General features: G+C 41.3%; 2 protein-coding genes and 1 non-coding gene across 4 annotated transcripts in view; 2 read left to right on the top strand and 1 right to left on the bottom strand.

Annotated features, from left to right (window-relative positions):
• neil1 (nei-like DNA glycosylase 1) overlaps positions 1-2,700 on the top strand; it is a 7,039-nt gene extending 4,339 nt beyond the window's left edge. Inside the window, exons 4-10 of one of the 2 annotated variants that reach the window (XM_017405563.3) lie at positions 1,427-1,538; positions 1,633-1,717; positions 1,805-1,926; positions 2,013-2,040; positions 2,118-2,188; positions 2,265-2,463; positions 2,574-2,700. In XM_017405563.3, the coding sequence (XP_017261052.1) occupies positions 1,427-1,538; positions 1,633-1,717; positions 1,805-1,926; positions 2,013-2,040; positions 2,118-2,188; positions 2,265-2,463; positions 2,574-2,620 (664 nt within the window). In that variant the 3' untranslated portion in view covers positions 2,621-2,700. The remainder of the gene's footprint in view (positions 1-1,426; positions 1,539-1,632; positions 1,718-1,804; positions 1,927-2,012; positions 2,041-2,117; positions 2,189-2,264; positions 2,464-2,573) is intronic. The other variant, XM_017405564.3, reaches the window with a different exon arrangement.
• On the bottom strand, positions 2,650-10,951 carry man2c1 (mannosidase, alpha, class 2C, member 1). Its single transcript, XM_017405566.3, has 26 exons — positions 10,707-10,951; positions 9,591-9,716; positions 9,376-9,499; positions 9,219-9,289; positions 8,960-9,137; positions 8,685-8,874; positions 7,886-7,992; positions 7,692-7,802; positions 7,496-7,588; positions 7,288-7,404; positions 7,101-7,196; positions 6,857-7,002; positions 6,404-6,527; positions 5,635-5,756; positions 5,459-5,544; positions 5,239-5,385; positions 5,075-5,154; positions 4,902-4,996; positions 4,717-4,821; positions 4,482-4,638; positions 4,263-4,406; positions 3,648-3,757; positions 3,478-3,557; positions 3,245-3,387; positions 3,045-3,148; positions 2,650-2,934 (listed from the first exon to the last, which is right to left on the bottom strand). The coding sequence occupies exons 1-26, from the start codon at positions 10,805-10,807 to the stop codon at positions 2,823-2,825; spliced, it is 3,069 nt and encodes a 1,022-aa protein (XP_017261055.1). The 5' UTR covers positions 10,808-10,951; the 3' UTR covers positions 2,650-2,822.
• A 370-nt stretch (positions 10,952-11,321) lies between these two features.
• On the top strand, positions 11,322-11,394 carry trnar-acg. The gene has a single exon. It is a non-coding gene; the product is annotated as a tRNA-Arg (tRNA).
• Positions 11,395-15,271: the final 3,877 nt, after the last annotated feature.

The raw sequence follows: 15,271 nt of genomic DNA on the forward strand, positions 1-15,271 counted from the left end.
AACAACAAAGAGGGTCTTTGGCTTTTTTCAAAAGAAGGGAGATGGTGGCCTGATTAAGAGTTTCGGGCAGGACTCCAACAACAAAAGCATCGTTATACATTTCTAATAAGAGTGGTGCAAGTTTATTCCAAAACGTCTTATAAAACTCAGAGGGGTACCCATCAGGGCCTGGGCATTTTCCTCCCTGAAGAGATTGCATCGCCACGTTAAGTTCTAACAAAGTAATAGGTCTACCCAGGTTAACTGCTGTTTCCTGATCAACAGTAGGCACTTCCAATTTGGCAAAAAAATTATCCAAGTCAGCATCCGTGGATATAAAATCAGATGAATACAATGACCTATAAAATTTCTCAAAAGCAAGGTTAATCTGACAGGGATCTGTCGTCACACCTGTGTCTGTTTGAATCTTGATAATCTGACGCGATGCAGACACTTGGCGGATTTGGTGTGCCATCAGTTTGCTGGCCTTATCACCATGTTCGAAAAACTGTGCCCCGGACTGCAACATAAGTTCTATAGTGCGGTGAGTCATGAGAATATCAAATTCGGATTGTAGTGAAAGACGCTCTTTATATACATTTGGGGAAGCACAGGCCGCGTACATTTTATCAAGTTGCGCAATTTGTCGTCTCAGGGTGTTCAACTTCTCATTCCTTAATTTATTCTCGAAATGAATAAAAGAGATAATCTCACCCCTAATAAAAGCCTTCAATGATTCCCAAAGAAGGGAGGGAGAGATGCCTGGTGTTCTGTTTGTTATTAGAAAAAAATCTATCTGTTTCGAGATATAGTCAATAAAGCTGGTGTTTGAGAGAAGCCGTGTGTTTAGTCGCCATACCGGACGTTGGGATGACAAAGTGCCTAATTTAACATTCATCAAAAGCGGGGCATGGTCAGATAAAACGATGGCCCGACGCACTCTTTCTAAACTTTTTAGTGGTATTAGCCACGGTTTGACGATTAGGTTTAAATATAATGGGGTAATGAATGAATCTGCTCATTTCAGCAGTTTTAATGTCAAAGCAGTCCTTCGCGCCCCGCTAACCTTTCATATAATGCCATCAAATTGCCACTGTCCAGAAGCTGAACCAGCTCAGAAACATCCCTCCGTCATTATTACAGTATTTTTTTGTGCGTGCACTGGTCCCGTGTGCCGTCAGGCTTGTGAAAATCTTTTGTATTCTGTAAGTTTCTGTTCTTGTGAGATTCTCGGAGGGGTGGGAGGGTTAGCGTGCTGGTTCGATGTTTTTGTAAGAAACAAAACAAACCTTCATTCACACGACTCTGAAGGTCATTTTTCTTCAGAAATCTCACGAATAGCCGTTTTTCCCATGTAGGAAGATGTGATAGCCGAATCTTTCTGGAAACAAAGAAATCTTTGTTTTGAAAAGCAATTAGTCCTAAGTCCTTTTTCCTTTTTCTTTAGATTGAGTATTCCACCCTTTGTGTGTGCACGGACTGTATTGGAAGGCCTTGAGCCAGATGATGCATTTAAGAATGAGAAGCCATTGAAAAAGGAGTTCACCAAGGTGAAAGAGGCAAGACCCATATTTTACAAAGCAGCTCTTAGAAAAGTAAAGCGCCGCATTTTCTAACAATATCGGTTTTTATCCCTCTCAAAATGCCACGCAGGAAACTAAAACAAAAGCTATGAAACAGGAGAGCGGTGACCTGCTCAGGCTTTGTCACACCGTGTCTCTGGAGGTGGTCAACTTAGGTCGGTTCTTAAACACCTAACTCTCCCGATTCAGACATGAAAGGCATAAAAACGACTCATAAACACGAGGTACATTTCATGTTTTAGGTGGTAAAGGTTATGACCCCACGAAGACGGACTACTCCGACTTTCAGGCGTGGCTGCAGTGTTATTACGTGGACGGAATGAAAAATGTACGGGACCACAATGGCAGAACAATGTGGTTCAAAGTGAGTTGGCGGTGGGGAAGTGGGTGTATATTTTAAATATGTGTCACAATATTTTCACTGATCCAACCTTTTTGGGTTTGTTTCAGGGAGATCCAGGCCCCATGGCTCCCAAAGGTAGAAAAAAAATCACCTGTGTTCAACTCTGGTGGCTTAAAGAATAAGAATCTGACTTTAATGTGTTTTCTGTGAAGGTTCAAAGTCACCAAAGGCCAAAAAGAGAGGAAAGAAAGATGACGACCACGATTACACAGACAAGAAAAAGGTATAAAAAATAATCAAATAAAATGTTGGTGTTTAAAAGTGAACTGAGCAGTTGAAACTAATGGTTGTTTGTTTAGGCCATCATGAGTGATTCTGAAAGCACATCAATGAAAAAGTCGGTCAAAAAGGAAACGCCAAAAAAAGCAAAAAATGTCCGCCAGAAGGAAATCGTATCAAAGAGAGGAAAGGCCGTAAAGACCCAGGAAGTAAAGCCACAGAGTGAAACAAGATCAAGTTCCCGTAAGAGGAAGAGCAGCAGTGCAGAACCAGCTGCAGGTGAACTCACGACATTCGTTCTGAGTTTTGTTTTTTTTTTAAAAGGCTTTTTGTTTCACATCTGATGCAGAGTCAGAAAAATACGTGTTCCACTGTTGTTCTCATTGCAGGTCAACAGAGACGAAACAGGAGAGTGACCAGAAAGGACAGCAAATAAAAACAAACAGGAGGCATCACTCTGTAAAGTTGTTTTTTACCATGAAATGTTTTTAATAAAGTATTTTTTTAATCACAAAACCTGTCATTGAATGATGCTTATTGATTTATTGCAAAAGTGATCCCATTATCTTTGTAACCCAAAGTACCTCTTTGTAGTCCGACAACCGATTCCCTGGAACTTGTTAAAATGTTGCACAGAATTACAAAATGAGCAGAAGCGTCACAATTTCAAAAGGCCTGAAGTTCAGAGAAATTCCCTCTGGTGTGATGCGTGCTGGCTGGGTGGTGTCCCGCCTCTCCAAGAGATCACAACTGAAAGAGAAAAAGAAAAAAAAAAGGGATTGTGGTTAGAACACAATGCAAAAAATTAAAAATAAAACATTCGGACGGGAACACAATAAAAGTGAAATAGAACCACGTACTGCCAGGCTTCCTTGACTGGGAAGTTGATGCGTAGAGTTGCCGTCACGGTGCCGCCGTGTGACTCATAAAGGCGTGCCACAAACGCCCCCTTCCCGTCCTCGGCCTGTTCACGTAAACAACACGCAATTATTCATCTCCTGAGAGGTTTTCACACAACGGTTGCTTTCTTAAAGAATAATCTTGATGTATAATGTGACACCTGTTTGATGGTCTCAAGTATGACCGAAGAAGGGCTGACTGAGAAGGCACTCCAGGCTTCAGTTTCAGGACGGCACTGAATCAGCCTGAGAGGGAAATTCAGGTTGTAGGCACACTGGATGACAGATGCATCTTGGAAGCAGCCTATATAAAAGACACAAAGTGTTACACGTGCGTTTAAAGAGTTCCACAGGTTGGTAACAAATTAAAGCATAAAGGACAAATAAAACTTACCTGTGTGTGGCATGATGGCATACGTGAAGTGATGAGTTCCCATGTCGGCAGTGGCATCTGGGGCCTTAGGTGCTCTCAGCCTGAAAAAAAAAGATGTTTATAATTACATTAAAAGTTTTTGTTTATATATCTGGTGAGGTATGGCGTATGTGAAGTGCTGGAAACCTCACAAGGACAGGGTCATTGTGTTCTTGTGGACAGAGTAACCGTATTTGGAGTCATTCAGGAGAGCAACTCCAAAGTTGTGCTCCGATAAGTCGGCCCATTTGTGACCCCAAACCTGCAAAAAATAAAAATAATAATAGTAGTAAGGACGACATAACATTAAAGGCCTAACATAGATCATCTTATGTAAAGAAATTGAGAGTTATAGCAGTTTAGGTCAAAATCTGAAAATAATGTTTTGAACAATCTTAAATGATATTGTGAGATCTCCTGCAGTAGGTGTGTGATGTGACTGATTCTCAGCTACTCTCACATCAAATTTAAGCTCAGTATCTGTACATTTGACCAAGTTGTAGCCATTTTTGTGTCGGATAAGGTCGATAAGTTAGTTGTGCTGGACATCTTGAATTGGGTTGACTCCAAATGTTTATCAGTTGTGGATGCATATCCAATGATTACTTCATGAAATCTGTCCAGCGGTCCATGAAATATTATGCTCTCTCTCACACACGCAGGCAAAACCATTATTGCCCACCTTTCGGGGACGAGTGATGTACATTTATACACCCCGCTGATCGTAAATCTACCTTTAAAGGGCAAGGGTCAGTTCAGTGTCGTACCTCAAACCTGGCCCAGTCCCACGACGTGTTCCAGTGTGTGGGTCTCTGCAGATGGCCAAACTGGATCTCGTATGTTGCGTTGGGGCTGCGCACTCGCACCGGAAACTCAACCTTGAGGAACTTGTGCGACTCGGCCCACTGCACCTGAAATTGCAGCGAGGTGTAGTCCTTCTGTTGTGTGTTTGACAGAAACGGGAGCGCTGCCACGCGTCAGAGTACCTTAGTGTTGAACTTGATGTAAGGACACATGGTGTCCATGATGACCTCCTGTGTGACGGTGCTTTTGTCGCTGATCCTGAGGGTGAAGCCGACGCTGCCTCGAAGCCCACCTGAGGACACCACCTGAGCAGGATTCACCACCTCCAGCACTGGCTTCCTGCAGAGTCAGCTTTACAGCGTTTGTTTTACAAATTCCCATGAGGCATCACAACGTGCTGACAGGACTGACTCTGACCTTGTCTGAAGATGGTAGTCCATCACATCCCAGGCGTCCCAGTACAGGGGGACATCATCAAATATGACAAACTGGTTCCCAGCACAGCCATTAGAAACTGCTTCTCTGGAACAAGCAGATAGGATTCTTACATATATACGGTGACAAATGCTGTAAATATCATTACATCATCAGCTGTACATTACCTGTTTGCACCAATCAAATACAGAGAAGCCAAAGTGCCGTCTTTGCTTACAACAGTCCGTAATATCCCATTCTCCATAATGACAGAGCCATCAGTCTAAAATATTACACAAAACCCTGTTAGAAACACTAAGTGACAACAAATCAGACATATTTCTTTGTGTAAAGCAAATACCTGAGGAGTGACGGAGACTGGAGTCACAGGCTGTGTCTCTTTGACAGGAGACACACCGACACTGGGAGCTCTCAGCAGAGCTGAAGGGCCAGAGCAGCAGATGTTACTGTGTAGGTTCGAGGATCAGAACGTGAATATTTAAAAAATAAATAAATCACACATACCCAGGCTAGGTTCGTCAGTGCCGTCTGTAATCTGCACGACTTCATGGCGCTCCCACGGCAGGGAGTTGAACACAGCGGAGGAGCTGCCCTTCGACTCCAGGGCTTCACAAGCCTCCAGCAGGAGTGCAGCACCGTCATTGTGGATGTCTTAATATAAATGTGACTTAAATGTTAGCACAGCTGAGACTTAAATAGGCCGCCGCTGTACTAAAAGTCGTACCTTTATAGTAATTAAGGGCATCCTCCACAACCATCCCAATGCAGCTGCCAGGAATCACATCATGGAACTGGTTTAGAAGCAGCAGCCTGTCAAAATAAAAAAGATAAGCAAACAAATTATATATATATCCCATACATAGTAGTAATTCTTCAGATCAACCAGAGTTGTGTTCGAACCTCCAGAGCTGCTGCAGTTTTTCCACAGGATACACAAACGTCTTGTTTTGGCAGATGGCCAAACTGCTGGCAATCTCCACATCGTGAAGCAGAGTCTCACACCGCCGGTTCTCTCGTTTAATCTGGAGGATAAAAAAAGGGTACGCAAAATAAATAAATAAAAATTGCTGTATTCATTGATGTGTGCTTGTATGCTTTGTGAAAAACTGTTTTATTTATTCAAGTTTTGAATTTGATCCCAGAAAAGTTTAGAAATTATGAGGATGTTTGCAGTTTTGTGGCATCATCTTCTCTGCAGCAAAAGGCCTACAGTCCTCAGTGCTTATACCATTTACACTAATACTCTCACTGATGATGTTGGTTTTTTTTAACAAAACTGTACACAATTAATGTTCATAATTTCTAATAACCCCCTATATTTGTTTGTCACACTAAACAACAATCTAACTAAGCAAGTGTCCAAAACACTGCATTTGAGAGGAACATCAAATACATCAGAACTATTAATTTTGCTTCAGTTTGGTCATAAAAAAAACACAAGTAAAGTAAAATTTGACCTTCTATGAAGACTTCTGTTTGTGACAGTTGCCATGTGTCTTTAAAATTGATAATAATATGATATAAAATCCATGTAAATTTTATGAAACTTGAGTCAGAGTTTGAATACTGTAAAAAGAAGTGCCGACTGGAGTTTTTTTTTTTTTTTGTTAAAACTACAGAGTAGAACATCGCCCCTAGACGAGGATGCTGCTGGCTGCTCTGGTTCTACCTGCGCCTGGGTGGTGTAGGTGCCGTTGTGCAGCTCCAGGAAGAGCTCTCCGGCCCACGTGCACAGCAGGGCTGATTCAGCCTGAAGCTGTGAGAAAAGCTCCGCAGGACTGGACATCTGGACTCTGAGGAAGACCCAGGCAGAAGTGAGTAATATCTCCTGATGTTTTTTTAGTGTTTATTCTCACTAAAACATGATGATGATGATGATGATGATGATGATGATGATGATGATGAGTAGATGTGGCTCATATCCTCTTAGATTTTAAACAATATTTGACGCACTCTGCCTCTTGCTGGTACACCCCTTTGACACATCATCCCAGGCATAACTTCATGTGGCTATATTGATATAAAACTACTGAGTAATTTATGAATGGGAAGAGTTTTCTGCTCAGTGTGGGCTTGGTTTTTGTTATGGGATAATGAGGTAACGGTAAAGCCTGGGACTGACCTTGGAAGTCCATCTGTGTCTCGGACAAGACAAAGTCTGTCTACCATCTGCTGTGTGGGTCCGCCACCCCCGTCCCCGAAGCCAAACAAAGCGGCGCTGTGGTTTGCTCTGCCTTTATCTTTGTTATTTTTCACAGTCTTGACAAGCTGTGGCAAAAAGAAAACACGGATACAAGAAAATCTTTGTAAACTGTACAGGTTCACTCCCCTGTCCCAGACTCGAGCGTCGCCGTGGCGTAACTCACGTCTTCAACCTTGCCTTTCATTTCGTAGGAGTTTCCAGGTGGGAAGTGAGTTAAAACCTTGGAGCCGTCCAGCCCTTCCCAGAAAAATGTGTTGTGCTTTGAAAGACACGAATCAAAACTGAAACATTAAACTTTCAACATGTTTTTTTTTTTTCTTATTTAAAGCAAATACGTGTAGAGCGCTTACAGGAAAGGTGTTGACCAGGTTCCAGCTAAGCTTCTGTGTCAGAAAATTCGATATGCCACATCCCAGCATTATTTGTGGAAACTGGGCTGAGTAGCCAAAAGTGTCTGGAAGCCAGAACTGCAGAACAGGAGGCAAAGATTGGCTTTTCTAATCAGAACGCAGCTGAAACTATTCCAGGGCTCGGTAAGCAGGTTTTAAGATGTCGTACCTCTTTGCAATACATCCCAAACTCTTGATTAAAGAAGCGCTGACCCTGCAGGAACTGCCGGACCATGGACTCACCCGAGGGCAGATTCCCATCCTGAAAGGCAAAATGTTACTTAGAAGAATAGTTTTGTTACAGGCTCAGAATGTCAGCTGACCAAAGGATACACAATGCTGTTTGTTATCAAGTTCAGGGTTACCATTTCCACCCACGTTCCTCCAACTGGAATAAACTGGCCCGTCTTCACGTAATGCTGAATCTTGGAGAAGAGTCCCGGGTACCAGCTCTTTACCCACTGGAACTGCTGGGCCTGAGGAGATCAATTCTGAGTAAAAACTGAACTCAGACTGTTGAAAACCTACACATGGTGAAACCATGTTAGTGGGTAATAACCTGAGAGCAAGTGAAGACAAACTCTGGGTTCTTCTCCATTAGATTGACCGCCGTCACCCAGCTTCGGCCACATTTACGAATCGTCTCTTCGTACGGCCACAGCCAGGCTGTGAATTAAAAGTAAAATTAAGAAAAAGCACAAGCATGAGCTCATTTTTAGCATTGCAAACGTGAACGAGAAATCTAAAACAGATATCAACGTGTCTTTTATTTACCAACAGAAGCAAATCTTCCAAGGCTAACAGCTTTACTAACAGCTTTCTTCCACTTCACTTTTAATGAAGCTGGAATGCTGTGTACAATGTAAAGGACAACAAAATGGAATTAAACACCTAAAGGGTCTTGAAAGAATGCATATCGCCCGCCGCCTTTCATGCTTCAGTTTTAAACTAAGTTTATCTTTGCAGTTGTGGCCATTTGGTCAAACCTTGAAACAAACATTATGCTCAATGTCATGCATTATAGTATCTCTTGTGAATGACTCTCAGCTACTACCACATCAAACTTTAGCTCAGTATCTGTAAAACTGACTGAGTCGTAGTCATATTTGTTCTGGTTCATGTCAATTAGCTGTGGCAGCCACCTTGATTGAATTGGCTCAGTTGGAGATGCACATCCAGTGATTACTTTTCTGATAGTTTTGGTAAAAACTGTCCAGTGGTTCATGAGATATTCTCGTCTTAATTAAATAGGGTTTATGCTAGCAACAGTGTCAGGAGTTAACTGCAAAACAGCTAATGCTGCTGGTATTTAAGTATTGTTTTCTGTAAAGCTGCAGTCAAGAAAACCAGACAAAGACCTGAGTCTATGTGGCAGTGACCCATTGCATGGACGGTGTGCTGGCTTTCCCCGTTGCGCTGGTTAAAAAACCTGTGGGCCAGACTGTGGGCTTTAGAGAACGAGCTGGGGTCGAACGGGTCACAGAGGTTCACCATCTCGTTGGCCGTAAACAGGGCCTGGTAGCCTCGCTGCTCCCCCTCTCCCAGTTCCTGTTTGGGAAGATTTTAAGTTCACCCTAGTTGCAATTTCCCCTCTCTAATGCTGGCATCTCACATTGTTTTGTGGGATAAATACCTTAATGATGTCGACAAGCATCTCGAATTCTGTCAGCAGCTTCAGGACATCCCTGTTGAATATCACCAGCTCTGCTTTTTGCACAGAAAACTTCCTGTTTGGGTCTGGAGCTGCAATCATGGACCCCTGACCAGCTCCAAAAAGTCCATTACAGGCCATTTCCACGTACAAGGTGATACTAAGGAGTGAGATAAGCATAAAAACCATAAGTTTAAAAAGAAGCAAGAGGAGCATGAATGTCAGATTTTGGTCTGCTGACTTGTGGGGCTCTTCATCTTTCAAACACTCTGACAAGATGTAACTCGTCTTTTCACCCTCTTTGGTCAGGCCCTGCAAGTTAGAACCACGTTTCACTCTGCAAAGTAAATCTAATGTGGTTTAACGGAAATTAACAGACAAGCAGCTGCTAACTTTACCTGAACTGGCTGTCCAGCTCTCCAAACCATTCCCTCCCCATCACTTTCCCAGAGAAGGTGAACCTCTTTCCCTCGCCAGGATTCGGGGATTGTCATGGAGACTTTAAACCAGCAGGTCCACCACCTTTAACAAGAATCAAGCTTGGGTTAGAGCCAAAAAACTGGAGGGAGTCAAAGATCCAAAGGTCATTAAAGTCTGAAAAATTATCACTCACGTCGGTCCAAAGGTACCGCCGACTTCGTAAGGTTCAAAGTTCTGCTTTGAGGCTTCGCTGAAGGTGATTCTGTTAGGAGTGAGGAAGGAGGCGATGGTTTCCAGGGGGCAAGACTCTCCATAAAGCCTGCAGAGACCCAACCATGGAAAAAAAACCAGAGCCACACTCATTTATACAACCCATATTATTAAATTATAATCCTAAATTGGCTGGCAGTGTTTTAAAATTCATGTAATTATGGATTCTATAGAGAGGAAAACTCTCATAAAGCCCATTTAGATCGTTGGCAAAGAACTAGATCTGCTGCATTTATTGTGCAAATACTTGATTATAGTTTCTTCTGTACATTTTTTGGACCAACTACTTCAATGTGTCTTTATATATCAAAACCTTCAGCCTGGTCAGGACATTATGTCTACGACTCTTGTTTTTTGTAATTTGTATACTTTTGAAATATTAAACTTTATTTACAAATTTCTTCTCACTAAAATGTACTGTGATCTCTTCAAATCCTTAAAAAATGCTTTAGCATACTGGCTCTATTTGTGTCTCCTTATGTGTCCTTTTGCCTCATGCTTATGCTTCATTTATTTGACTTTTTATGCATCTTTTTAGTCTCCTCATGCATCCTTTGTCTTTTTTATGTCTCCTTCTGCTTTTCTGTCCATCCTTCTGCTACTCGTGTCTCTTCTTCTTCTTCTTCAGTTATTTACACTAACATTAAAGGTTCACCTTTTATTCAACTCAATCTCACCTTTTCCCATCAAATTTCAGCCATGCACTCAGCATTCAAACAGCGTTTTTGCAGAAAATGCAAGTTTTCTAGTTTTTTTAAATGCAATGAACTACAAGAATTGTTTTTAAGGAGATAAATCCTTGTTGTAAACTTGAAAGGTTATTGAAAAAGTGCAACTATGCAAGACAAGATGTATGAACTGCACTGGAGTGTACTGATTTCAATTTGTTCACCTTTGTATAAATGCCTAACCTGAGCTGTGAATTGACCCATATATCTCCATCTGCAGGCTGAACGTCTAAAACCATGTTGTGATGTAGGAGATGACTGAGTTAGACAATAAAAACAAACACTTGGCCAGTTTCTGGTGCAGCTCTTACCGTCCTCTCAGGTTGCAGTCAGTGAAATAAACATCGGAAATGAACTTCTCCGCTCGCTCCAGGAGCGTGCGCCTGTTCTTTAGCACAGGCAGGTGATACATCGCGAGACACAAGCTAAAGAAAAAACACCCGAAACTCTAAATAAGCTATAACAAACACTGTGCACAAAAAAACAATGGACGTAAACAGCGTGAAAGATGACTGTGAATCGTCATCCGGAACCCGGAAGTGTTCCTTTCACGCTGGAGGCTCCACGCAGGCGGAGGCGCTGTTTTAAACCTTTTTGTTAGATTATTTAAAGGTAAATTTGCGTCACAGGTCATAATATAACAACGTGCTACTGTCTATAATAATCTGGTACTGAAGGAAATAATTCGGAGCAACTTTATAATGCAAATGTGGTGTGGGATCATTTTAATGCCGCTGGCACGGTACTTCTGGCAACACTTGGTTCTTAACAGTAGGCCTCTTGGCTCGGGATAGTGAAATATTTAGCTACAGCACATGTTAATGCAGTTTGACGAATGTTAGCAAAACAAGTCCCGAAGACTACAGGTAGTTCCTTGTATTTTACACTATTTAAATTTCCCGCCTGCTACCGAAGACTTCCGTCCCGGGCCAGTGGCGCAATGGATAACGCGTCTGACTACGGATCAGAAGATTCTAGGTTCGACTCCTGGCTGGCTCGAATTTTTTTTTTCTTTCCTGCAGTACACAGAGATGTCAAAAGTATCGTATATTTGGGCTTTGTATAAAACTATCTGTCGTATAGACCCCAAAACTTCAAACTACTACTACGAAAATTATCGTATATCTGGCAACACTACCCGGAAGCTTTGTTTTTCCATTATTTGTCCGCTAGATGGCAGTGCTGCCCAACATAAAAAAAATTAAAATCTGAACCCATTTCTGTCTTGTGATTCATAAATACGGCATAATTTATGTCTGTAAATCATGTATCCTTTCATGTTTTAAACAGCAAAATAAAAAAATATGATACAGTACAAATCAGAACAAGTGCACTGTGAAAATGAGAAAAAAAACCTTTTTTTTTGAGAAGAACAAAATTTAACAAAAACCCAAAATTGTATTTGAAAACACATTGGGGTTTTATTTCCTTTGACAGCAGCAGCAGTTATTTACATTTAGTGTGTACACAATAAAAACAGCTTTTGACAACCACCACACAAATATTCCAAGTTACGACCACATCCAGACATATGACACAACAGACTTTAAATTTTTTTTTTTTCAAGAAAAAAACACATCGGCAGAGATATGTTGTTGCAGCTATTGTTGTTCCAGACAAAAAAGTGCATTGGATTACAAGTGAATAATGCTTAAATGAAGACATGACACTGTTTAACTAGTGGCTCTGTCTTCTCCTGCTTATTTTACAGCTAATTTCCTCTGTTTTTTTCACGACGGTTTATTATTTTAGAGCGTTTAAACACAGTCAGCATAATTTCAGGGACGTCTATGTTGCTCCAAATCAAATGCACAGATGTAGGATGACATTTTAAATGATGGCATCATAACTCCCCAGTTGTACCAGCTTCATTCTCCCTGACAGGCTCTGTGGTGTGCCGAGTCTTGTGATCGGAACGGGGTTAAGGAGGCAGCCCACATGCAGGCTGTAAACACAAAAGCCTTTTTTTTCCCCCTCCCTCAGCATTATTCACAGGGAAGGAGCTGTGTTTGTATGGCGCTAAGCACCCTTTTATTATGAAATCCATAGAGCAATTCTAAGTACAGGGTTGGCGGACATGTGGTGCAGCCCGTCCCTCTCTGGCCTTGGCTGTTGACTCCTGTCTCTCTATTGTTTGGACTGTGGTTGGGCTTTCCATCGTGTCGGGACAGCCCTGTGGAATGAGTGCCATGATCTGATTTGACCCCCGAGCTACGCACCAGTTTAGTTATATCCCTACATCCAGCTCGCCTGGAAGCTTCTGTGAGGAGCAGCTCATCATACCGTGTCAGATGAATGAAGGGAGGATCCGGGAGGACATTTTTCCCCCCAGTTCCTCTTAGGGAAGAAGTCACACAGCATTAAACATCCAGCATGGAGACCAGCTGTGTTCTGACTGACACAACAGCGAAGAATTGCCTCTCTGTGATTTAAAGGGAGGAAAAAGTGCTTCCCAAAACCCTAAAGCTGCATGCAGAGTTAATTATTGGATGTTACATGCATCCATAGATGTCCAATTAGGCCAAAGGATGACTTCACTATAAGACAATGACTGAAGAGAAGGGACAAGGGGCTGACGGAGAGCCTATGGACTGACATCCAGAATAAAATCCTACACTCTCGATCCGTACTCGTCTCTGTCTCCAATGTTGTACGCAACATTTTTGCTTTTATTCTGTTCAGCAGCAGATCTAGAACAGAGAAAAGGAACTGCTAGGTCATTCATATTAATACGAAGTTTATATTCATCTTGTTTTACATGACCAATAAGGATTGGTTTCTAATTAAAATAATATATGATATATAAGCACATTTTCTTTTCTTTCTTTTTTCTTTTTTTGACAATGTTTGATGCAGGAAACCAGCTAACCATCCCATTAATTCAACCAAAAGCAACTGAACTTTCTTTGAGTTTTTTTTAAACATTTTGCCTCTCGTCTGAGAAGCTTTCCCAAGTCAAACTTAAAATGACGAATTTCAAGTTTTTAAACCAGGAGAGGTAAAATCAGCTACATAAGGGGGATAAAAGCCAATCTCGATCAATGTTTATTGAAAAAAATATATTTATTAACCTTGGTTTTTAGATATTAAATGTCAAATTACTCATATAGAAATACTAATTACCTTTTGACAGAGACATTTTAGGTAGAGTTTAGAACATACAAACCTTCATAAATAAAGAAAATTTGATCAAATTAAACAGATAAGTTTGCATTTATTTCTTATGGCTTATCCACGATTTTCATTGAATAATCTTTATTAATACACTTTATCACAATTCATCCAATCACTTAAGAAACCCTCACTAAAAACCCAAACATCTGACTGTGAAAAAAGAAGCAAATACAGAAAAAGAAAATTAAAGCCGACTTTGTTGCTCTGATGCACATTATTTCAAATTCTGCTGCTTTTTTCCATGTCTAAATCAAGGATCACTGAAAACTTATTTTCTTGGCTTCAAAGTTGGCTAACTATCATGAGAAGTCTGCACTGAGCATGCTCAGTTTTTTGTTTTTTTTTTAAGCAAAATGAGAAACGACAAAGACTCAGTCTGTCACCGATGGGTGGGCCAGATCTGATGCATTTAAAATGTTATTTTAGGGACCAGATAGAATTTTTAACGGGATAGATTTGAATTTGACACGTGTTTTAAACTGCAGTGAGCTGCTCTCACATGCAAATCACTCTCCCTTCCCGAGCGGTCGCCATCATAGCGAAGCCTGTCCGTCGTTTTGACCTTAACTTCGAAAACACGAGCTGCACGTCAAGTTATGCACAGTAGAACATTTAGAACATTTTCTCTTTGTTTGGTCTTTACTAAAGAGTTCAAAATAAACCAGGTCTGAAGCATTTATTAAGATCTGTTAAGGATTAAAATCTCCAAGCTCACAGGTTGAAAAGGCAAAACTTTTGGCTGTTTTTTGTATTATAAGATCAACCTTAAGTCTGACTGGTGTTTGGTTGTGTTTAATTGTTTTAGCTGGCACTCACCTTTTTTGCCTTAACAGGCAACAAATTAAAGAGGCAACGAGGACAAATCCCAGCGCCGAGCTCACCAACACGGGAACGAGTAAACCTGCAGAGGATGGAGGAACAGAAGCATGAAAAGTTTGTGTTGTAATTAGCGTGATGTGGCGTAGCTTTTGTATCCGAGGTTTACAGTGGAGGTTAATTATCTCTTTAGACAAGACAAGGATGGATAGGTACTGAGTTTGTTTATCGCGCTAACTAGCGGGTGTGCTCGAAATCTAAAACAGAAAATAACACGTTGGGAGGGTACGGCCTCTGGACGGAACATGCAGTAAGTGTGACCCTGAAGATCAAAACAACATGTTCAAGGATGAAAAAGAAACATACCGTTCATCCAATAAAGGTCATCTGAGTGACAGAGAGGGAGAGAGAGACAATTGGTGACAGTGAAATTTAAAGGGATCTTCAACAAATAACCATTCATGTAAAATGTTCAGATCTTTTAGAGGAGAAAAAAAAAGCCCTCATCGTGACCCAACCTGCAGCTTTACACTCATAGAGAAACTTTTAGCTAAGTTTATCCTAAAGTCTAGCTGGTCTGCGGCTTTGACACAATTATTTCTCGCTTTGATGATATAACCAGTCTAAAGTTTTAAGAGTATTGTTTTTTTTCTTAACCCTGCTGACACTACACCTCAGCACTTCTGCCCATGGAAAATCTGCAGAGACTCTGCAAACGCTTCCTGCTACAGAACAATTTAACTTGCTGCAGGGGTGAATCGGCCCCAAACCTGTTCATGTTGCAAGATACAAACAAATTCCTGCTTTTGGACAAAAAAAAAAAATTCAAGTCTTTGTTTATTCTGCTTCATGTGACGGCTGCAGTAAAGTAAGACGACCACGAGCT

The sequence above is a fragment of the Kryptolebias marmoratus genome, linkage group LG11, assembly GCF_001649575.2.
Source record: "Kryptolebias marmoratus isolate JLee-2015 linkage group LG11, ASM164957v2, whole genome shotgun sequence".
NCBI lineage: Eukaryota > Metazoa > Chordata > Actinopteri > Cyprinodontiformes > Rivulidae > Kryptolebias > Kryptolebias marmoratus.